This window comes from Amblyomma mixtum, chromosome 6 (assembly GCF_055824585.1).
Source record: "Amblyomma mixtum isolate Tamu chromosome 6, ASM5582458v1, whole genome shotgun sequence".
NCBI lineage: Eukaryota > Metazoa > Arthropoda > Arachnida > Ixodida > Ixodidae > Amblyomma > Amblyomma mixtum.
The window spans coordinates 133,845,519-133,869,878 of record NC_143017.1 but is presented as its reverse complement, the minus strand read 5'-3'; the positions used below and the strand labels follow the sequence as shown (position 1 = coordinate 133,869,878).

At 48.5% G+C, this 24,360-nt stretch overlaps 1 protein-coding gene across 3 annotated transcripts; it reads right to left on the bottom strand.

The window, feature by feature from the left end:
* Positions 1 to 265: 265 nt before the first annotated feature.
* LOC149340436 (twist-related protein-like) lies at positions 266 to 18,392 on the bottom strand. Of its 3 annotated transcripts, none has more exons than XM_089551249.1 (4): positions 18,167 to 18,392; positions 17,329 to 17,537; positions 1,016 to 1,160; positions 266 to 748 (listed from the first exon to the last, which is right to left on the bottom strand). In XM_089551249.1, exons 3-4 carry the CDS (start codon positions 1,148 to 1,150, stop codon positions 563 to 565), a joined length of 321 nt encoding a protein of 106 aa, XP_089407375.1. In that variant the 5' UTR covers positions 1,151 to 1,160; positions 17,329 to 17,537; positions 18,167 to 18,392; the 3' UTR covers positions 266 to 562. The 3 variants fall into 3 exon arrangements, with proteins under 3 accessions (XP_089407375.1, XP_089407373.1, XP_089407374.1); XM_089551247.1 differs by lacking the exon at positions 18,167 to 18,392 and adding an exon at positions 5,235 to 5,287 and having other exon boundaries at positions 17,329 to 17,990; XM_089551248.1 differs by lacking the exon at positions 17,329 to 17,537 and having other exon boundaries at positions 18,167 to 18,253.
* Between the last annotated feature and the right edge of the window lie 5,968 nt (positions 18,393 to 24,360).

Here is a 24,360-nt window from a genome sequence, read left to right as displayed (position 1 = left end):
AGGCAATGTCACGCAGAAAGAAAATGCAGCGGAGCGATGCTGCGCATGGGAGTGCCATAGCCGGTAGAATAAGAGCGCCTCATGGTTGCTGGTAGCCCGTTCGATCAGCAGATGAAAGCAAGTGTGTCCTACCTACAAAGATCTAACTGATTATCAGAATCTTGTGTCTGCCTTTATCCGTCCCATTTTAGTTTGAAGATAAAGTCAAACAAACAGGAAGGTAGAAGATACCATTTTATTTTGTCAGCAACATGCCGTCTGTACTGCAGCTAAGTGGCGACAAACCTTTTCTCGTAGAAGCAGCAGCAGCATCCCCTTCACTGCCGACGTTCACCGACTATAGCCAACAGTCCGCCTTGCTGCGCGGCAATGTTTACGGCCCATCTGCGACAGTTAAGAGCCACGTTTGGTACGAAAAGTGCCAAAAACAAAAAAAAAACTGTCTCCTGGCCATGTTGGAAGGAATTCTTTGATTATTCCATGCTCCTGGCGGTTGGCTGCAGCCATTCCTTCCTCCATGGCTGCAGCCGTGTAGCCGGAAGTCAAGCTGCGGTGGCGCCCTCTATGAAGACACATGCTGCATGACCCGGTGTGTTGTGACGGTGGCTGCGCAGTAGGCGGACCGCCGCTCGGCCTCACAGAATACGCACAGGGATGCGCACTTGACCCGAGGCAGTCCTTCCCGCTGCTGGCAGACTCTAGTTGCGAGGTGATCTATGTAGCGTGCCGCGAGCTTCAGGGTCTCCAGCTGCAAGAGAGACGAGGCGAAGCTCTTGGTCAGACACACCGGGATAGCTCAGGATAGCTTCACTGCAAGCCTTCTTGATCGTGTATGCGGGAACATATGAGTCATGCGTGCTCGACACCTATGTCCGATACAAAATTAAGGCTTTTTACGATATTTTTGGATCGCTCTTGCTTTATGCTTTTACAATTAGGCTCATCAAAAATCTTGCTCTCTCAAATGGGTCCAGAGATAAAAGCTAAAGGCCATTCAAAAGAGGTGGGCACTCACCTTGGATAACCTTCTGTCCCTGGGCTCGGTCGGGATAAGCTGCCTCAGTGTGGCCATAGCGGCATTCACCGCTGTCAAACCGCCACTTCCACTCTTCGAGACACGCGCTGCTGGCACTTCCGACATTCCCGTCATGTCGCAGGTACTGCGAGAGAGCAAAGAACAGGACATGGTATCGCACCCTTCGCTCGAGGATTCGAGTCAGTCGTATTCGGAGTTAATCCAAGACTACCGCAATAAATGTGTACGGGGAATATTGCGATGGCGGTAAATAGGACGGAACACTTAGTTCTCACGTTAAACAGTGCCTGCACATTACAGCTTTAACATCGCTTGCGTATGCTCGGATGGCCGGGAATGGCTTGCGTCACGAAATGGCTAGCTACGTGCAAATATATAGGTTGTATGCATGAACGGCGGCGACTCCGTGACGCTATGCACTCTGGGTAATCCGATGCTATTCCCTCTGGCTGTTGAACATTACTTTGATGCATCTTTGGTACATGATTACATGATATGCATTATGGTGTTCCTTGCAAGGGCGTCCGCAGAACTTTTTCCAGGGGGGGGGGGGGGCACCCGATGGCCGGGTATGGGGGAGGCGGTGGTTTAGCACCAAAAAGGAACTATTTGTGGTCGAAACTGCGCACATGAAACAAAAATTAGAATCAGCAAATTAGTGCTAGGCTTGGAGAACAAACATTAGAATTTAATAATGAACAAAGAATTGAACTCAATAAGCAAAATCCGATAACTTAATATCACCCAAGCGTGCCAATCAAGCTGTGTAGTTTTCTACTAGTGCATAAATAATATCCGTAATTCCAGAAGGGGGGGGGGGGGGCGGCTGTTGCCCCCCCCCCCCCCCTGCCTTTTTTCCGGACGCCCATGGTTCCTCCTAGCAGTTCCACCCTCGCAAAATGTGCAGGGTCGGTCAATATGAACGGGAACGCGCGAATGCGTGGCCATCGCGCTTTGCGAAGCGCTGCCACCGAAAGCCTTCGAGAATCTCTGGCAAAGGCGCATGCGCAGTACTCCGCTGGCTGCTCTTTCCTCGCACGTAAGCAAAGTACTCATTTATACAGTCGGAGGCACTATAGGGAAAAAGTTCCATGATTTACATTATTATCAAGTTGCGAGTCTGGGCCTAACCTCTTCTCTTTTCGTCCACGTTTGTTTAGCGCAGTTCCTTTCTGCTAACGAATTACATTACAGTTACCGATTTTGCGAAAGATTACACCCTTACAAGGTGAGTGGTTGCTAAAATAAAGGATGGCAGAGGAATCATGACACGTGGGTTGAATAATAGCCAACTAAAAAAACTCGCATTGTAGGGCGCTACAACGGTGAGAGTGGCTCTGGGTTTCTCTAAGCTATGTATGGTAGGAAAATTAAAATTACCTCCCCCCCAATAAAATACTCGGGTATGGAAGTCGCCAGAAGAGAAGATACTGGCTTGGAGTCCTACAAGAGAGGAACCTGGAGTGTAGAAGTTGCTGGACTACGTGCAAGCTTTAGTTTACGTGAGACAGAGAAAGGCGGCGCTGCGTTAGTTAATCCACCATGAAGAGGCGCAGGAGTGCCGGGAAGGTGTGGTTTCGGATTGGGCTTGGCTACTGTTGGGCACAAAATATGGATTCAGCCGTACCAATACCGACTCTTCTGAGGCAAAGAACAAAGAAATGCTGCGGAAATTTCCATACCAGCTAACACCAAACATTTAATCACGCTAAATTTATTCAAGAATACTTGGTAGGAAGACAGCGCAAAAACTACAACCACAGGGGAGGACAAGACACAAAAGAAAGCTACTATCAACTGATTTATTTTGTCATCAAGTCACGTTTATATAACCAGCCAGTCACATCACATGTCACACTATGCAGCGCCAGCTATCTTAGACTAACAGATAAGAAAGGTTTAATCACCTCTTCAGCCGTAAATGTTGCTACGCTCAGAGAAAGGTTGCAAAAAGGGAAAAAGGAGAAAAGGAAAAAGGAAAAGAAAGAACCGCGCATGACATACGACCAGACAAGGAAGTAAAATCTGTTACAAAGATAGTTATAAAAATTCTTCCAAAAAACCGCGCTCCGCTGAGTACAGGCTTACGTTAGCGAATATCGTTGCCCGCTTTTCTACAGCATTGAACTGTCAGGTGAGCGATGAAAACAATCATCAGATGTATTCTCTCATAGCATTCGAGCCTTTAGGATCGCTAATGCAGTGGTCCGCCTTCTTGTCGATATGGAAAGCTTCAAGCAAAAGTCTTGCTTTTGTGGAAAAACTCCTGCCCAGAATCTTCGCTTCTTTGAAGTCGGATACGCACTTGCATGCCAAAACATGCTTCGCCAAATTGGCACATCTAACAAATGCTTCTTCGTGTTGCTCTTTGCAACCGCGCTCGCCCTCAGCGCATATGCGGGGGCATAGCTTAGCCAACTTGTTTAGCGCACGGAAAACAAGGGGAACATCGTGCCTGCTGGCCACTTTTTTCAGGTTATGCGACACCTTAGGCATCACCTCTGGTTTGGCTTTCGCGCGTTCAGAAGCAGCCGCCTTTTGACGGCGTCCATGTTTCTTTAGGAGTGTTTCAGCCACAGTCGAGCAAGGGAATCCAGCAGATAAAAGCCTGCGTACCTGATAGTCAAAGTTATCGCCCATTTCGTGCTGACACGACTTCCGAAGCGCCGACTCCAAACAGAGTAAAGCAACATTTACGGCTGAAGAGTGATTAAACCTTTCTTATCTGTTAGTCTAAGATAGCTGGCGCTGCAAAGTGTGACATGTGATGTGACTGGCTGGTTATATAAACGTGACTTGACAAAATAAATCAGTTGAAAGTAGCGTTCTTTTGTGTTTTGTCCTCCCCTGTGGTTGTTTTTGCGCTGTCTTCCTACCAAGTATGAATAACCAACTAGTCCAGCACCATGTTTTATTGTTATTCAATAAGTCAAGAACTCATTAAAGTAATTTAATCTGCGCACAGAGGAGAGCATCGCGGTACAGCTACCGATTCGGAGGCAGAGTTCATGTTTTCGGCCGAACACTATACAGTCAAGCTAAATACGGAATCTTATTTCCAGGGCATTTCCGGGGTGGAGCGCTCTAAGAAACTCGCATAGACCTTGGCGCCACTTTTGCCCCTGGGTAATATTGAAAGACTACACTTGGATAGACACGTCATGACAACGATGAAAGAGTCTGTACCAGACGGCTACTAGTAGGGACTGTAAGATGGCTCAAAACATTAACCAGTTGAAATGTTGAAAATTTCGCAGGATATTTTCCTTCTTATTTTTCCCTGTTGGAAGGCATGCGAAAACAACCCCAATCCGCTTCGCGCACGTTCGCAATAGTTACGAAACAAAGTCCTGGCTGATTTGGCTTCCTTGAGCCATCAACCCGCATGGGAGCCATGTTTCAGGTAAGACGAAGTTCCTATCTGATGATGTAATGGCGCAACCGCATTAGGTGTTGGGCAGTTTTACTCGACTCTGCGTGGCTTGCTTGACTCCAGGAAAAAGATTTTCTCCTTCGTACCGGCATCCCGTAAACTTCTCCTGCCGACTGTACGTTCTTCTGGCGTGAATGAACTGTGCACTAACTTTTCGCAAATGACACAGCCCAGAACTTCGTGAAGGACATTGTTTCGAATGAAAAGTGGCAGTATAGGAACGCAGCAGCTTGTAGACATGGCGATAAACGAGTGGAACAAAGCAGTTTTACGTTACTGTCGTAGTAAAACTGCAGTAGCCCTCCAGGCAATGAGTCGTTCTCATGACGTCGCGGTTAATCCCCTAGCGTGAAATCGCCGCTGACTGGCAACTGGCAATTGCCTCCTTGAAATGGGATCAACCGCGACGTCATCGCAATCTGTCGACGCCATTGGCTGTAGCTCCTTCGAAGGGTATTTGCCGCTGCGTAATCGAGCTGTATCCGACCATTTTACACTACATTTAACAAATAGTAGACGGCACAGTCGAGTACAGATGCGGCAGAAAAAGATGTTTCTAGCCGACGGCAGTTGCCACGGCTAGCGACATCTTTTCCTTCCATTGTTATTTTATTTCTTGTTAATAAACGGCCACTAACAATAACAGTTCAGGAACCTTGGCAACACGCATTCACCGTTGAAAAGAGGCGCTCGAGATATGAGTAAACATATGGGGCGACACACACGTATTGCCAGGAACATATATGACAGGTCGAATTTGCATACCTTCAGCCACAAAAGTAAGCAGACTGCGTCTCCCGGGTGCTCGTTTTCTCGAACTGCATCAGAGCGGCACACACACATGGATCTGACGCGAATACTGCACGGCACGTGAAGGAAAACACAGGCCTTGAAAAGGACGGGAGGGACGCCAAAGGGGGGAAGGGCGCGGGACCTTGCGGCTCTCCCGTTGCAGGAAGAAACGCGGCCGCCCGTCGGTGTCTCTCCGTATGTGAAGTGACGAGAGGGAAAGAAGCGTGTGCGTGACACGCTTGGGGTCGCCTTTGCGATTCAATCGGCGGCGCTTCGGGTAGCAGGCGTCCTTCCGCGGAAACGACAAAAGAACAGCCGGGGGTCGGTCCATCTGGGACCAATTTATTTTACTGCACCCGGCGCCGGTGTTTTTTTTTTCCCCTGACGAGAACCATGTGGTCAGCTCCCCTATATCCGCTGTGTGTCACGGGTCTGTGTAGCTGTTATTCTTTTCGTTCTAGCCTTTCGTCCTTTCCTACGCCCTGCTGTAAACAGTCTTCTACCGTGGGAAAGTGCAGTGTTTAGAATCTGAGAACCGATGTCAAGCGGCTGCTTAAAGCTTAGACTCGCCGCGAAAAAGCGCGGTGAAAAGCGCAGTAGACGGCAGAACTGTGTTGTACGAGGCCCTAGTGATTACTCATCCTGCAATTGGCCAAATGGAAAAGAATGGGAGCAAGGCTGATTTGCATTTATAGAACCGCTTCCGAAATTAGAGGCGTCGCTATGAAGTTTGTTAACAGCGGATATATGCAACCGATTTTTTTCGGTTGGGACAGACTTGAGGGTACTAGCAGCGAGATGCGGGAATGCATAGTCACGTGACAATTTTAGAGCGCAGCTCTTTGGCGTCCGTTCCTGGGTTTCGCGTCGTCGTCGGCCTCGTAACCAGCTCCGCCCCCCTTTCATCCCCCCAGCGCTAGCAGCGACCGACTGATAACGACCGACTGATACCGCTGGATGCCGCTGACGCCGCTAGAGTCAAGATAACGTGACTGCATAGAACACCGTCGCCGCCATGCAGAAAGAGGAGGAAAGGGTCCCCCCCCCCCTGTTCTTGTGTGGCGGATAGGGTGCTCTTCAGTTGCCGACGCGCCGGTTATTTCACGTAGGCCCCGGCACGTCGACGAATACGTGACCACCTTCCCACGGCTAGACCTGGTTCTTAGCGCTGCGGAAGCGAGGGTATCATATTGTTTGTGTCGGCATCGGCGGCGTTGTCCCTGAAACCAACTCCGCAGCTGGGGTTGACTCACTATCGAAAAGGTGAAACAGCTTATTTGCTGCGCTCAAATTTCGCATTAGGAAGTAACGTAATCGTCAGTAATTTTTTAATCTCACGGGCTTCATTTTAATTTGATAAGGAGCCACACTTGCGTCACTCCGAAGAAAACTGCTTATTGTACAAGTTACACACTCAAATACTTGCGCTAAAGTTTACGAGAAAGCGACTTTTACAGGGCACGCGGTTGTTCTTCAGAGGTTGGCACAAGTTAACTGAAACACTGTATGCATAGCAAGTGTTTCACCTCAGGTGTTCTGCTATTTAAAAAATTGGCTTTTTTCCCCAGAGCATTGTCAGCGGTGTAGCGCATTAGAATAAAGCCAAGACGTGCTAACTCGTATGTTGATTAAATAATATTTAATAATGAACTTTCTAACTATTAATGTTAGGCTCCTAGCGCTTTTGAAAAACTTGCAGGCAAAACAAACCATTCTGTGCACGTAAACCGTCGAAATAGACAAAAATTTGTGGGGCCACCGTGCCGAGGGCAGCTGCGGTTTCGGAATTCTAAAAGCTGGTATGGATATTAATTACGGTGAACTACGTGCATCTCAGTAAATAATGAAACAGTAATAGTTAAAATGTTAGCTACTTCAACCGGACTACTAGTTAGAAAATCTTAGCCGACAATGCTATGCCGAAAAAAGCGCTCTAACACAAAAAGGCTGAGGCTTAACTTGGTTAAGCCTGGAGAATGCGAAGCATCATCGTGTCGCCTAATTTGGAGGCGCACAACCACAGCGACGGCGCGAGGTGGGCCCCCGTTTCTCCACTGTCGTGACGTCATCGTGTCACTTGGTGTGACGTCATGTATTACGTGATTTGGAGGCGCACAACCACAGCGACGGCGCGAGGTGGGCCCCCGTTTCTCCACTGTCGTGACGTCATCGTGTCACGTGGTGTGACGTCATGTATCAGTGATTTGGAGACGCACAACCACAGCGACGGCGCGAGGTGGGCCCCCGTTTCTCCACTGTCGTGACGTCATCGTGTCACGTGGTGTGACGTCATGTATCACGTGATTTGGAGGCGCACAACCACAGCGACGGCGCGAGGTGGGCCCCCGTTTCTCTACTGTCGTGACGTCATCGTGTCACGTGGTGTGACGTCATGTATCACGTGATTTGGAGGCGCATAACCACGGTGAAGGGCTGAAGTGGTAGCTAAAGTAGTATGCTTCGCATAAAAGCCTATTTTTAAACATTGTAGAACATCTATGGTCACAAGGGCGTAATATGAAACCCCATTCTCTTCCTGCCTGCCACTAAGGCAAAAAATTGGTAAATTGGTTTTTGAGGAAAGGAAATGGCGCAGTATCTGTCTCACATGTATCGGCGGACACCTGAACCGCGCCGTAAGGGAACGGAGGAAGGTGGGAGTGAAAGAAGAGAGAAAGAGGTGCCGTAGTGGAGGTTACAGGAATAATTGCCATCGCACAGCACACGGGCGCCTTTTTGCGCTTCGCCTCCATCGAAACGCGGCCGCCGCGGTTGGGTTCGAACCGATATATTCTATCCGACACTAAAACTGCCATACTAAATTCTGCTCGCGGAAGCGTTGACGTCCCTGCATTTCGCATACTGAACTCCCTCGCCGCACACCCACCCCGCCACATGGAGCTGATATGGGTGCCTGCCCACTCCGGGAATCTCGGAAACGAGACCACCAACGCTTTAGCCCAAGGTTGGCTCCGGGAATCCCGGAAATGAGGCCGCCAACGCTTTAGCCCGAGGTTCTCTCAACCGAGCACCGGCGGCCTCCGACGCGCATGAAATCATTCAGTGAAATGACGCAGGCCTGCAAAGCCGAGCGTCGGCTCTACCCTCCACCCCATCCCTCCCTCGACCATTATCATCAGACACTTTGGAGGCGGCTCCAAACACGCACTTTACCCTTCCCTTATATACACTCGCGCTATTATCAAGTCTACACAAACCCCTCCTGTACCCTCTGCCACCACCCCAAAGCCACTCTCGACCATATTCTTTTCCTCCGCCCGGCGGATCCTCCCCCACGGGGCCTGGAGCACCTTACCACTTGGGAGGCTTGGGAGACCCTACTGCGCTCCGAGGACCCGGTCAAGCAAGCCATCGCCACAGGCCGGGCTGCCAGCGTCATGAGCCTCCGGGACATGAACGTTTGAGTGCTGTGGGGCCGTGCGGGGGCCTACGGACCTGTGTGTCCAAAACTCCCCTGTCGTAAATAAAGTTTTCACCACCACCACCAACTCATGGCAAATCCCTCAACAGCCCGATGGCAACGATTTTTAAAATCGTCGCGGTGGAAAAAGAAATTTGCCACTGCATTAAATGCAGATTTATCGACACAGCAAGCTCTAGTTCCAGGAAAAAACAAAGAGGCAAGAGTGTCATGGCGACAGTAGCGGTAGAAAACAGCCTATGTTCATTAAAAATGGCCTGGCTTAGCTTATGGTTAAGCCTAGGATGCGAAGCATAGTTTTGCGGTCTGGCGAGCCGCCCTCTCCCTGGCGACATCTCGCTGCTCAACTGACTCAACGAGTGCGTCGCCTTTTGCGTGACGTCAGTATCTCCTAGCGGTAGGAGCGGGAGTTAGGCCGCCGGCGGAGGCTACGCGTCCGCAAGCGAGAGCACGAGCACGGCCGCTAGATACAAAGCGCAAATCGAGGTTTGCGCTTTGCATCAAGCGGCCGTGGCACGAGGCCCCAGCTTTCACAGCTGTTGTGACGTCATATCAAGTGGTGCGCCGATGAAGGTCTAGCGGTAGCTACGCGGCCGTGCGCGGCGCAGCAAGGAAGAGCTCGGTTGTGCGAGTAATGTGCTTCGCATAAAAAGGAAAAGAAAAAAAAGTGCCAACCTACGGGCACCACTACCAAGGGAGTGACACTCTCATAGAGCCAATGGGGACGTTTTTTTTTCCGAAGGCGATGGTGGCGGCACCTGGGAGAGGCGGTAAACGCATGAAAAATCCAATATGGCGGCGCGTTTAGGCGGCTGGTTGTGGCCGGTTGCTCGCGCTACAGTGCACTGTACTCGCGCGTTCCTGGTGCTGGCGGCCGCTAGCTCGATCCAAGTTTTGTAAATACTGGCGATTAACTGATCGCGCGCTGCATTCACGCTTGATTTCCCAAGTACTTACGGAATCTGCTCGCTCGCTTTTGTATTTCGATGTGTCTGTTGATGTAGCATGGTGTATGGTGGCGAGCGGCGCGACTGCTTAGCAGCTGCGCTCGCTCGAGAACGAAAAGCGCAAATGGTTTTGTACAAAGAACAATTTATTAAGAGAACATCAGCAGTGACAAGCTATGTTCAAAAAGTGATTTCGGGCATCAATGGCATTGCAATATCAGTGACAGGCATCCTAAAAATCAAAATAAAAAAACGCCATTATGTAAACCTGGAAGACATGAGCGCACAGAGAATATATAGGGGATAAAAAAAAGGTGTCAAGGTAGGTACAGTATACATAATAAAATGATACATGACTGAATATAGGTTTGTACACGACTTTGTAAGAGATTTAGGTAAATAGCAGGGAAGTAAAACATCTGACATGTATTGAAACGCATGAGTCTGTGGCTATGAATAAACACACGCAGAGAAAGGCAGCGAAAAGTTTCAACCTTTGACTCGTGTAGAAGAAATCACAGTGCGTTGGACTAGGGACAACACAATATGCTGCAGTGCTAGTTCTTAGTATAAAGACTCCAAGAAAAGCTCACTGTGTGACTCGACATGACGCCAATGACGATGCTGCAGTGCGAATGTCGCCGACGTCGCCGACGTCGCCGTTTTCACTTGCGCGGCTGACCAGCCGTCGTCTGCTTGTCGTCTGCTGCCGCGTTACCCGCGTCGTCATCTTCGCAACTAATTTCTTTGATATCTTATTTTTAATACCTATGGCTGGTTATAATTTAGTTCATAAGCATGTTTTTATTATTGATAGTGGCCGAAAAATTTCACTTTTATTAGGCTTAACTGCAGCCGCGTTTACCGCCGATACCAGGATCGCTGCAATCGTTTCGAGCGTGGCGCCACCCTCGGCGCGGACGCGCAACTTGCAACATGCCACAGCCCTGCCACTACGTGGAGTGGTGGGAGAGAGATGTGGGCTGCATGCGTTAGCGCTGACAACGTTGTGGCAGACACGCGGCACTGCAGTAATAGGCCGCAGCGTTCCTTGGGTGAGCAAACTCTCGCGATCAGCCATTAACTGCTACCTGCCATGCTTTTTGATGAACAGTTGACCTCAATGCAACTTCGAATAGTTACCTACACGGAAGCATCTCCATTTTATACTGAAATGAAAATGTGCAACGCCGAATGTCTGAGCTTTGATACAGAGAGGAAACGGATAGAAATGAGAAGTACGCCTAGTGCATTTGAGCTCCAAGAGAGGGGGCGCAGTGAGCTGTTGTTCGTGTGACTGATTTTTTTTACTTGACTAAATATTATGATGGAAGCGAAATAAATTAGGCGTGCTAGGTCCGGACTACTGTATTCATGGCTAGGGGCCGAAGAAAAAGACGAACACTGACAGCTGACATCTCTCGAGACCCTTTCCGTGATGCCATTTCAGGTCGTTTAAAATACAGATAGTTGTGGCACCGATAATTTTCTTGTCCTTGTTATGGAGTCCAGAATTTCTTGTATTCGTATGTTTGCACAGTGGGGCGCTGAACACTTCCGCACGGAATAGAGAAGAAACAGTTGCTGGCTACTTTTCATATTTTAATAAGATAGTCCCGAGTAGTCAAACCATACACAAGGACGCACAAACAACGTTTGGAAGGCACTAAACACTGTATTTGGTAATGATTCAGAAGCGGTAACCACAATCGTAAAAGATGGAATAGAACTTCAAGGCACTAAGTTAGCTGACGCGTTTAATCACTTCTTTTTATCAATCGGTGGTGCTACCAGTAGAAACCCTGATTTAAGATATATGAAGGAGCGAAGTAATCCAACTATATTTTTAGACCCAGTCACTAATAGTGAGCTTGTAGCGACATTTTGAACCCTAAGCAATAGTAGAGCTGCTGACGCGGACGATATTCAAGTGAAACCTGTAAAATTTTCCATTGATGTATTAGCACCTTGTCTTACCCACATTTTTAATATGTGTTTGTCCACAGGATGCTTTCCTAAAAAAATGCAGCGAGCAAAAGTGACAGTTGTGTTTAAGAAGGGAAATAGAAATGACATGTCAAACTACCGCCCCATATCCGTTTTACCTGTATTCTCCAAAGGTTTAGAGAAAATAATTCTGAAACGCTTGACCTCTTTCACTGAACGCTACAACTTAATAACGTCTGCCCAGTTTGGCTTCCGCAGGAACAAATCTACGGAACTCGCACTGCTGGCCCAAAAGGAGTTCATTCTCGAAAACTTTGAATGTAAAAATATGGTACTTGGGCTGTTTCTGGACTTTTCCAAAGCCTTTGACCTCATTAATCATGAAATTCTCCTTCAAAAACTCAATCACTATGGCATAAGAGGCATTTCGCATCAATTAATTGCGTCTTACTTACAATACCGTACTCAATTTGTCGTCATTGAAGGAAAACACTCCACATCAAAGTCAATCAAAACAGGTGTCCCACAGGGAAGCATCCTGGGACCATTTCTTTTCATTCTTTATATTAACGAGATAGTTCGCATTGGTGCAACGGCACATTATATAATCTATGCTGACGACACAAGTTTATTCTTTTCAGGCAAATCGTGTGTTGATCTAGGTATCCGAGCGAATAGAACGTTGTCCGAGATTAATGCCTGGGCTCAAATTAACTGCCTAAAGCTAAACATTAATAAAACGAAGGCTATTTTATTTCACCCCCGACACACACATGTCCAGCGACCTTCTATTTTTTTAAATAACACTGAAATTGAAGTGGTAAAGAGCTTTAAATCACTGGGCGTGTATTTCTCAGAAAACATGACATGGGATGATCACGTAAACTATATCGTTGGTAAGCTATCCAGGACAGCTGGCGTTATGCGCCGTTACTGCTATAATTTTCCCATACCTGTTAATATGCTCATATATAACTCTTTATTTTCCTCTTTATTAAATTACGCGTTTTCTGTATGGGCAACAACAACAGCTGGAAACATTAGCAAACTTACTGTCTTGCAAAAAAGGGGTTTACGCCTCGCCTGTAAAGTTCCATATCGCTTCCACACAGCAGGCCTATTCAAGAAGTACCACATAATACAAGTTTCATCGATGAACGATCACAGACTGTGCCGCTTATATAAACTCAGTTTAATAAAAAATAATGATGCCATCACTAGCCTAGCAAGGCTAGAGAAAAACATTTCTGCTTATAATGTGCGCCATCCTGAGATGTGGTATGTTCCAAAATGCAGAACCAATTATGGAAATGAAATGATAAAATTTAAATTGCCTACACTTCTGAATCACATGATAAAGGATGCTAACATTGACATATCAGATATAACACCAAAAGAACTGCGTTTATTGTTTGTATAATGTTGTGATATGATTTTCTAGTTCTTCTTGCCTGTTTTATACTAACTTTTTCAACGATGTTGCCATATCCGACTGTGTTCTCTTGCTGCACGCTTCTGTCCTACCCCGTGTGTTGGGGGGTCAGGGCTTTTCAAGCTGTTCACACAGCTTTTCTCCTGTCCTCCTCGCAGCATCTTTTTGTTGTGGAATAAATTTCAAATTTCAAATATATCCCTATAGGTGCACTCGAGCAGACGCCTCACAGAAAATAGAATTCTTGTGAGAACGGATAAGAGTACAATTAAAAAGACTCGTGTTTGTGGTCCCGGTAGCGCACTGGATTAGCGCTTTATTTCTGAATGCGTATGACAGCAGTTCGAATGTTGTTCTACAAGCAAACCTTCTTTCATCAGAAACCACGAATTAACAGCAACCATATCACTAATCGTTTTTCCGAGAGATATCAACTTTGATGTCGCATTTTTTAAATTCTTAGGAGCCAAAATCACTGTTTAATTAACCATCCGCCTCGCAGCCTATTATTTCTCCTCTTCTATTTTTACAACCAACAAATTTACAGCACGCACATCATTTACCATTTCCCCAGGGTGTGCGTTACCCCTTAGGTTGAATTCTGTGATACCCTTCAGCCGTAATCATATAACGTACTCACGCATCGAGTATTACAAAAACAGTCGCTGGCTACTTTTGATATTTTGATGCGATCGGGTAAAACTTAAAAAAAAAAGAGCAGTTGCTAACACTGGGCCACGGACTGCGGCGTCTTGTATTACTCCGCTAACCAATCGTAACACAAAATGAAGTCAGCTTTTTAATGTTTGACTATCTTAAACAAGCCAGAGATGAAAACTCTAGCGCTTATTTGTTTTCTTGTGATAAACTTCTTATTTAGGTATGCAAGAAAAGTTTCACCAACGGACTATTTTTTCGTCACGGAGGAATTCTGTGCAGTGGTCCTGAATGTGGGCGGAGCTTAGAAAGAAGCGCAAAGCAACAGCTGCTGTTCTACGGCGGTCATGGACAACAAAAAGCGTGCAGTTCGTACGTCGCTCTGCCCGTCCAACGATATGAAATTTTCTACCAGCCGGCAGCAGGTGTTCGACTGATTAAATAAGACCCTCAACTGTGACATCGACGGCGTCGCGGACCTGACCGATGGCGTGGTCTTCTGTGCCCTTATGAACGCTGTTTCCCCGCACGATACGGCCCCGATCGGTGATACGCCCCAAAGCCGCTTTCAGAGGTGACAGACTGAGGCCCCACGAGATTGACACCAACTTCGTAGCCCTGAAGAGAGCAATGATAAAAGTGGGCGCCGAGGAACACCTTGCCGTGGGTAAGATCACTCAAGGTAATCTGCAAATGCCTGAAATTTGTCCGATGGCTCATGGAAAAAGCAAAGTGCTAGTGCCTGCTATGAGGAAGTCTCTGGCAGCTGTGGGGTCCACCCAGAACCTAGGGATGAAAAGGAGAACGAGAAACAAGGCAACAAGGAAAACTAGTGGATCAGCGAAAACGCCAAAAGATGAGCTGCAGGGTGACTTGATGAGGTGACGAACGCTGCTAAGAGTGGAAGCAATAGCGACAATGAAAAGACTGGAAAAATTCAGAAAATTTGTGACAAAGCACAACAAGGCGTCAGGTGCACTTGGTTGGACAAAGTAAGGAAGGTTTTGAATGAGCCGCTGGTCGTGGAAGAACATGGCGGACCCGCAACCTACAACGAAGACTAGCGCTCTGCCTAACAACCCTTCCCAGGCCTATGCTGATTTTCGGGCGAACAGGCTACATATTCCCCTGAGTGTTCTTCGTACTCTGGAACGTGGTGAAAAGTTGCTGTTTACCGCTGGACGTGAAATCCTTGTGCCAATTTTTCGTCTCCTTACTCCGACAGCCTTTGTTATGTGAGTAAAACTTGTGACTTCCTTCATCAGTCGTTATGTGATGTTAGTTTATTCATGCTGCCGCCCTTGACTCAAGAAAGCTCATAACAGACGCCGCCAGAAATGACCGAGGGTCTTCTAGAGCAAAAAATTCAGGGGGCACTTTGACTGTCTAAAGTGCAGGCGAAAGCGTTTTCCGCACCACTTTTCCTATGTGACACTGGTGACGTCACCACTGGATGACGCAATTGACGACGAAGTAATGACAAATTACTAATTAATAACTAATCACTGATTAATGACTAAGTACTAATTGACTGCTGACTAATGACGCGACAGCGTGTTGTTGCGCTGCCAAGTAGTCCACGGAACGCCACGACCCGTTCGGTGCGATGCCTTGCCCATTGAACGCAACGCTTTTTGAGGAAAGGAAATGGCGCAGTAATTCTCTCATCTCGGTAGACACCTTAACCGCACCGTACAGGAAGGGAGGAAGTGGGAGTGAAAGAAAGAGAAAGTAGGGCCGTAATGAAGAAACTGAAAATTGTATTTGAGGAAAGGAAATTACGCAGTAACCGTGTCACATATCTTGGTGGACACCCGTCAAAACGCGGACACATGGCTGCTAACGACAGTATGAGGCATTAAAGGCTTTCGCCTTAAAAACTGCTTCTACAGGACTGCAACAGCGGACGTCAGATATATAACAGGTATCAGGGTGGGCACGCTGCGGGGGCTTCGGCCGCTTATCTGTTTTTTCAGCCAGCGTCCGCTTCGGCGGACGCGGTTGTTGCCAACGTTACTAGATTACTTTTGTTGTTGCTGCGACGCGCGTCTTATCTTTTCTTTTTCTCTTTCCTCTGATCTTTTAACTCTATCTGCACGTGGCAACGGTGGTGGCTCGGCTCGAGCCAGTAGGTAGGCCCGTGCAATTTTCGCCCGATACACCATAGCTTTCGCTCTCTAACGAGGTTCAGTAATTGAACCGCAGCTAATTTTTTATCTTGCCAGTCGAACGCTTCAAGCACCATGCGTTGCTGCGGGCTGTTTGCAAATTTGGCCAAGAAAACCCGTGCGCAGTCGGCTGATGTGACGAAACTGCGAAAGGCAGAAGTTGTTTTTCAAGAAGTGTCCGTCGGGAAGTCGAGCGATAAATCCGATTTGAAACCGCATATTCGCACACCCCTAAAAAAAAACATACACACACAAATTGCCGACGATTACGTTACTTCCTAATGCGAAATTTGAGCGCAGCTCATCAGCTGTTTCAGCTCTTCGAGAGATGTAGGCAAGGAATTTGAGCAAGACATGCGTGTACAATTAAAGACAACTTGTTATTTTTCAAACATTTTCCTTCAAGAAGCACTGCACTAACAGTTCTTGACTCTCATGAAGGAAACTCTGTGGTCGGAGAAATAGATGGATGTATGCACGACTTGCTGCACCAATGGCTGGTTCTCAAAGAGGCGGTCTATGCAAGTATTTCGCGAGGTTGTCACAGCCGTGGGAAGCGTTACGAGCGAGATGAACGGGATGTTCTCCACACGAGTAGTAAGGAGTTCCTATTTGTCTTTATATCTACATTCATTAAAGTCCCCACCCAGCCTGCCAGGTGGCAGTTAATGGTTGATCGCGAGTGTTCGCTCACCGTTGTCAGCTCTAACGCATGCAGCCAACATCTCTAATCACCCCACGGCGATTCAGGCGTCCGCTGACCAAGGGAGCCAGTTAGGCGCACTTCCTTCCCAAAATGATCGGAGTGTAAAACGTGAACGCCGACGGCCTATGGCTTCAGCGCCGTGTTTCTGGCACAACGTTGTCAATGCCTGCAGCCCACACCTCTCTCATCACCCCACGTACGTATACCTAGAATCGCGAAATTTATTTCAAATTTATTTTCAAATTTATTTCAAGTTACCCTCTTGGCCAGAGGGCATTACAGAGGGGAAGTGATGCAGTTGAGCTATTTGAGGCGTCCACTGACCCCAGGGAGCCAGTTATGCGCATTTCCTTTCCTTAAAATGGCTTTCCAAGAGCGCGACTAAGGTGTCCACCGCTGGTTACAATGGCGGTGCCGCGAAACTGGCAAAAAAAAAAGAGCTGCACTCTAAAACACTTGTGCGCATCTAGTGAGTGAACTGCATGCATATATAAAAGCAAGCATGCCCGCTCTCCTCGTCTTTTGTGGTTCTCTATCCGAGTCATCAACTTTAAGGCGAAATAGAGTAGTTACAGAAGGGCGACCACGTCAGTCCGTAGACGCTGAAAGATCCCCAGCAGCATAATAATAATGAAAAAAGAAACGCACGTGCGGGTAAAACAACAAACGCTTGCCAGGGGTGCACTTGACACGTGCAGCGAGGAGGCCAGCTGCATAATCTTGTGTCAAGCCACGTGCAAAAACAGACACTAAGGAAGATACACTTACGCTGGATCTTTGGGGACTCCTTCCTTCGATGTGAGAAAGCGCAGAGCGATAGCCAGAGAGCTTGTCAAGGAAAGGAGCAGAGAATGGAGACAGCGCTGCACGCGTTCCACTTCCAAAGACGGCGCACCGATGGCAGTCGCGTGAAGACGCAGGTTAGCCACTGTGTTCGTTGAACTCAGCTTGAGCGACGCAAGCTGGAGCCGAAGCACCTGCCGATACGAGAAGGCACCTCTTAGCCTCACAGCTCTTCAGTTAAGCGCAGACCAACTCGTTCGTTTCAAAGCGTATGCCTCGTCACGAAATGCGGCCTCAAACGTCAGAGCGGTACGACTGGCCGCTGACCTACCAGGCGCCTAAGCTGTCAGTAAGGTTGCACATTACAGCTCTCATGCTTCATCGCTGCCAAACACTGGCACGCCACTTGCGACCGCTTGAAAATGCGCGTGCGAAAAAAAAGACTTCCCGAAAATCGTTCGAGTTGGACGCAACTCTGCCGTCAGTCGGTCTGCAGTTCATCTGACGACGACATCGCTACCAATCGAAATTCAGCATGAGTTAATCAAAACTGCCCTCTCTATGAACCATTCACTCGCACTGCGGCTTTAACATTCCAAGGGTATTCCAATATTCCCTGCTCGACTTTTCTGACTCTTGCGGAGCGGAACACGAACGGAAAGGGCGAAAAACCACTCTTCCGCGGCGCTGTTCTCGCTATGCACGTAATTCGCAGTACTAGCTTCTGCTCGACATGCTCCAGTTGCTCCAATCTAGCGGCATGTGCATGAATTACTTCCTCTGGTGTGAATGCTTGCGCGAGTCACTCTCAACGCGCGCTCACCTCGAAACGATGAAAGCCCCTCAAGAAATTCGCACTTCGTGATGCGTGCGTCAGCGTGCCGGCCGTCGGAAGGGACGCGTCCTCGCAGAGGTCGGCCGGAAGCAGCGGCAGGGAGTCCGGGACGAGCGGCCCGCGTGCAGTGCAGCAGCCACGAAAGAGGCGCCAGGCGCGCAGCTGTGGCGACTGTTGTTCGGCAGCTGGCTCAGCAAAGCCACTAATGGCTTTGGTGGCTTTCCTGCCCCTCAGACGCCGCTTCCAGTGATACGCCAATCCACCCTCTCCTTCTGTCTACGCGTTCTCCCCCTTTCTTTATCTTTCGCCTTCCCACTCCTCGTCGGCGCTCTAAGAAAGTGGCGAATTTATGGGTCAGTCTTGAGGGGTGCGGCCTTAGTGCGGTTGAGAAGGGAGAGGGGGAAGGGGTCCATTCACCATTCAAATCGCGTTCAGCATGTTCTACCCAAATCCGCCCCAGCTGTTATGCCGAGCATAGCCGCCTTCACCGTACCGCTGCTATCAGCTACAGAAAGTTGTCCAAGTCACGGTATCACACTGCCACGTTTGGTTCCTGAAAAACGCTTACATCATTAAAGCTAAGCCGCCCCATGCTAACCGCCTATAAATAAGCATAATAACAAATAAAGCACACAGAAAGAAAGGAAAAGCAAGGAAGGCGATTCTTATCGCTTTTCTCGTTATTTTTGACTCTCCACGCTTGAAATATGTAGCTTGCTACTTGGTGTGACGCGTTTCGTTCAAGCTTGGTCTTGTGAAAGCAGTTTTCACGTGACGTAATACTTTTAGTAAGGGCCGCTATGCGGCATGTGTGCGCGGTGGGATGGTGGTTGTGGTATTTTCAACGAATTGCACTATCGCATGCGCAATGACTATGGCTCTCCTCCAGATTATCACGCTTCCACGAAAGCCTTGTGCTGTGTTGCGCTGCGCTCTATGACGCTAGATTAACTTTCTCTCTATATAGCTTCTAGATATATATTATGCCCTACATTGGAGCAATTCAGACGAAAATCTGCTGCATTGCTACAGACGAAGAAGCCAACAATGCGGCCCATATGTGCGGTGTGGCGTGAAAAAATACAAGGTATCGTCTGTCACTGCATAACCACTGCGTGTGCAGATAATAGGCAGTTTTAGGATAGGCTGACCCTATCAGTTAGGGGCTTAGGGGAATTGTGGGGCGCCAGGGCGCATGCGCAGGACAATAACCGGAGGGGCGTTATTTTCCAGCGCATGTGCACTAACACCCCGCTATGCCCCTAATCGGTAGGGTCACCCTATTCTAAAAGTCTCTATTGTAGGTACGACCTCAATTACCCAACGCAGCCGTGGCTTGTATGGTGGACGAAACATTAGGCTCTTGACAGTGTGCTGCAGCAGGAGACAGGTATACGGAATCGGCTCTAAGCTGAAGAAGAAAGGGCGCTAGGAAACGTGCGACACCTGCGCGAGACGAATGCAGAGGACAAAATTTTGTACTCCCTCCTAAAAACCATTTGGCTTGCAATTTGTTGTCGGAGTTTGTCGAACAGCAATTACTGGCTGTAACGGGCGCACCACGATTGTATAGAAAAACAAGCACTGACGGAACATATGGTCTCTTTGTTTCGTTTTTTTTTTTTTTATCATCGGTGTTTCGGGGAGCAAACGGGGTCGCCGCGAATGTTCTCAACGCTCGTCCATTTCTCGGGTACTCGCAGGCTCCAGCATTTCAAGATGTCCTATTCACACACGTAGTACGTGAGCGCCGAACTCCCAGTTTCCGTCCCGTTGTCCACCTTATATTTCAGCGTCGCATCTGGCTGCCTCGACAATCACAACACAATTAATCGGGGTCAGGGCACGTCAAGAAAGAATAGATGAAGTAGCGATGATAGTCTGCAGTGCACATTTGCCGCTGATTTATTTTGAAGGGCAACGATTTTTATTGATTAATTTGGTTTATGGGGGTTTAACGTCCCAGTGTGACTCAGGCTATGAGGGACACCTTAATGAAGGGCTCCGGAAATTTCGACCATCTGGGGTTTTTTGACATGCACTGGCATCGCATAGTACACGCGCCTCTAGAATTTCGCCTCCATAGAAATTCGACCGCCGCGGTCGGTATCGAACCCGCGTCTTTCGGGTCAGCAGCCGAGCGCCATAACCAGCCACCGCGTCTAGGCACAAATTGACACAACTCGAAAAAAAAAAAAACGCCCTGACGAAAGCATTTTAGTGCGAAGGCACTACCTCACGGGGTCAAACACAACCGAGAATCTTGTGCTGTCCCTGACATTTGAGGGTGCAGAAATAGAATAAATAATGCCGCGACTGGGTTTCGAACCCGCCGCGAGCAGATCAGCTTTGCTGGCCACTGTACGAGGGTTATTGCCGCAGCCGATCACGCCACGTGTTAAATTGCAACACACTTTCTCACTGTGCATTGCACATCGTCATCTTCATCAACTTCCATCTGCGGCGCCAACAGATCCCATCGGCTTTGCCTCGATCAGAGGTTAACCTGTATCTAACATCGTCGCCAAACGGGCCGGCAAGCCAGCAAAGCAAACCCTTGTGCCAACCAGGCTAAACACATCATTTCGCACGTCTACTCGGTTTAACTATGTTCAAACCCTGCCACTTTCTTTTTTTCAGCAGCGATCGCTTACAAACGATGCAGCTGTGGTTTGAAAGAAAGGCGTAAATATGTCGGAGCCACAAATAGGTTTGGTTTTGTGGGGTTTAACGTCCCAAAGCGACTAAGGCTATGAGAGACGCCGTAGTGAAGGGCTCCGGAAATTTCGACCACCTGGGGTTCTTTAACGTGCACTGACATCGCACAGTACACGGGCCTCTAGAATTTCTCCTCCAAAGAAATTCTAGCCGCCGCGGCCGGGATCGAACCCGCGTCTTTTGGGTCAGCAGCCGAGCACCATAGCCACTGAGCCACCGCGGCGGCGGAGCCACAAATACAAGTAGCTGCCGGTGTAGGCTGAGGAGGGGAGTCCCGCGTTTCCCTAAATCTCTGCTTGCGATTCGAAATTACTGGTGAATCGGGCACCTACTCATTGCAAGCGTTGCACACATTGTATCGAGCCTTGGAACACAAGTTTTAGAGCGCAGCTCTTTGGCGTCCGTTCCTGGGTTTCGCGTCGTCGTCGCGTTGTCGTCGGCCTCGTAACCAGCTCCGCCCCCCTTTCATCCCCCAGCGCTAGCAGCGACCGACTGATACCGCTGGATGCCGCTGACGCCGCTAGAGAGTCAAGATAACGTGACTGCATAGAACACCGTCGCCGCCATGCAGAAAGAGGAGGAAAGGGTCCCCCCACCCCCCCCCCCCCCCCCCCCCCCCCCCCCCCCCCCCCCTGTTCTTGTGTGGCGGAAAGGGTGCTCTTCAGTTGCCGACGCGCCGGTTATTTCACGTAGGCCCCGGCAACGTCGACGAATACGTGACCACCTTCCCACGGCTTAGACCTGGTTCTTAGCGCTGCGGAAGCGAGGGTATCATATTGTTTGTGTCGGCATCGGCGGCGTTGTCCCTGAAACCAACTCCGCTGCTGGGGTTGACTCACTATCGAAAAGGTGAAACAGCTTATTTGCTGCGCTCAAATTTCGCATTAGGAAGTAACGTAATCGTCGGTTAATTTTTTTTTTCCTCAAAGAGTACCTTGCATGGCCAAGTGGTCGCTGCAGAATGTTTCCGGCAGGGTTTTGCTATAGAGTCTAGAAGATTTGACTAGCCTCTATAGTTTTGCTTATCCAGATGAAATCACGGGGCTGAAATGTACAATTCAAACTGTCGCAAACTTGGCTGTAGGATTTCTAATACAAAGCTTGATCATCCATTAGGTGACCACGTGCACCCCACATGCGACCGCATGGCAAACATGCGCAGGCCATGTGGGGCAGTCAGTGTGCGGTGACACACTGGAAATTGGCTTTGATCAGAAGACTCCTCGTCCAATCAGGGCAAAGAAGACAACAAATAATCCATCGGGGGGGGGGGGGGGGGGGGGGGGGGGGGGGGAGGGTGTCGACTTTTACCGCCTATGAAACGAAAGACTTCTCTACACGACACGTGTGTTCAGTGCTCCATGTGATCATATCTTTCCTTACCTTCGGCTCGTCTCTGCCTCGGCAACGACCTCCTGATGTTCGAGTCCTACAGGAATGACGTCTTGCCTGGTCCATTGCTACCCTTGGGTTCACACTCGTATTAGTCCAAACGCAACAACTGGTGCCAGCTGCGTGATTACCGTAGCTGCCCTCACAGTCACAATTAACAGTCACGACGCAGAAGACATTCGCAAACGTGAATGCCGCATGGCAAAAGAAGGTAGCAGGAGTGGAGTTGCTTTCCGCTTTTTGATGGAACACGATTGCCCCAACTGCCCCTCTTCGTATACCAGCCCCATTTCTTACCGGCTACCTGCGTTTACACGTACGCGGCACCAGGCGCAATCGTATTTCCCAGCGTGTATCGTTGAGTCAATGCGTAACCGTTTACACATACCGCATCGTGTAGCGAGACGTCAAGCACGGCGCATGCCATGAAGGGGTCAGCAATGCAATTTTGTGCGCTGTCTGCTTCTGCTATCCGGCGCCCGTAGGACTGCGGAAAGCGCCGGTGGCATGCAGGTGCTCCTCCTCATAATTCAAAATGCCTGCGGTTTTACATTACTAAGCACGAAATATTGTGCGAAAGCACAATTTTTGCAGGTGGACACCACCGCCACGTACCTGAAAATGTTGACGCGCATAACGGTCAGTGGGTCCACTGACGTCTGCAACTTATTCATCGTCAGTGCTAATTTACCCAATGTACGCAGACGGCCTATGCTTGGGGGGGGGGGGGGGGCAGTGTTCGACGCAAACACGTGGCTTTGCCGAGGCCGGGACGACGCTTGCCGCTGCCGCTAATTTATGGTGACACTCGGGCCAGGAGGTCCGGCGTGCGTGGTGCGCACGGAGGCTCAGAAGGATCGGGACGCTATCTCAACGTTGCCGTTGATGGAAAAAGGGGAGAAAGCAGTATATCCTTGTATGGTGCCATGCAGTCTTGCCAGATCCAGGCACAAGTAGTAGTATTAAGAGGGTTTTTTCTTTTTTTTTTTTCAGCACGAAATAGTGCTCTTTCGCCTAGCCATCCCCAAGCAGCAAGGTTCAAGGCTGTTCACCTCACCTCCATCGAAACGCGGCCGCCGCTGTCGGGTTCGAACCCGAGAACTCCGGCTCTGTAGCCTAGAGGTCCATATTGGTCCCTCCGAAGCAGTAAATAGCCTCCTTTAGAAACTCGCAAAGGTGGAGGCAGCTCCGGGCAGCAAGGCGTTGAGTTCACCGCACGTTTTTTTCTTGATCGCAGTGTCAACTAGTGTTCGGCCATTCTCGTATTTTATTTGTTTTGTTGGTGTTGCCTTATCTTTGCCCTCGCAAGAGAAAAAGGATGGGGATAGTTAGCTGGAATGGAATTTGGCAGGATGACTAAAGAATGTGTCAGCCCAAAGAGATTAGTGTTTCTTTTATTGTTACCTTTTTGTATGCATGAAGACCAAAAAGTAACTTAAGCATAATTGATTTACTTTTCGGAAGTAGTACTGTAATGTCATTACTTTTGGCGAGCAGTAATCGGTAATGTAATTTAATTACATTCACGCATTTTAAAATAAAGTAATTAGCACTGTAATTTAATTAATTTTGAAAAGTAAATTTTTCATGTATGCAGTCAGCGCTGTACGACAATTATTACCACATTTAAAATTTACATGCTAATCCAAGTTATGCCATGTGCCACACTACGCAGTATTTCTATTGTGTTTCTTTTGCAGGAGTTCTCACAGAAGCCCATGCGTTCATTAATTCCACCTTCTTCATCGTTTACTACTTCTTTCTCTTCAATTGTTCTTCCAAACTCACCCAAAACAAATAGGCCGCCATGCTTGGAACTAGAAAGCGCGGCGAAAACTTGGGTGTTTTTCTCATCCCCTTATCGCCACCTGCTGTGTCGAACGCCGTACACTGTGATAGCTAGCATCTACGCCCACTTGACCAAATGATGACGCCCATGAAGTCATGTGCAAACTGGGAGAGGTTTTCTTTTTTCTTTTTGTTGCGGAAGCAACACTACACTAGGTGTGAACGATTTCGCGGAGCCCCGGAGAGCCCCAACTGCGTATGCGCGAGTGACGTCAGAGCATTGC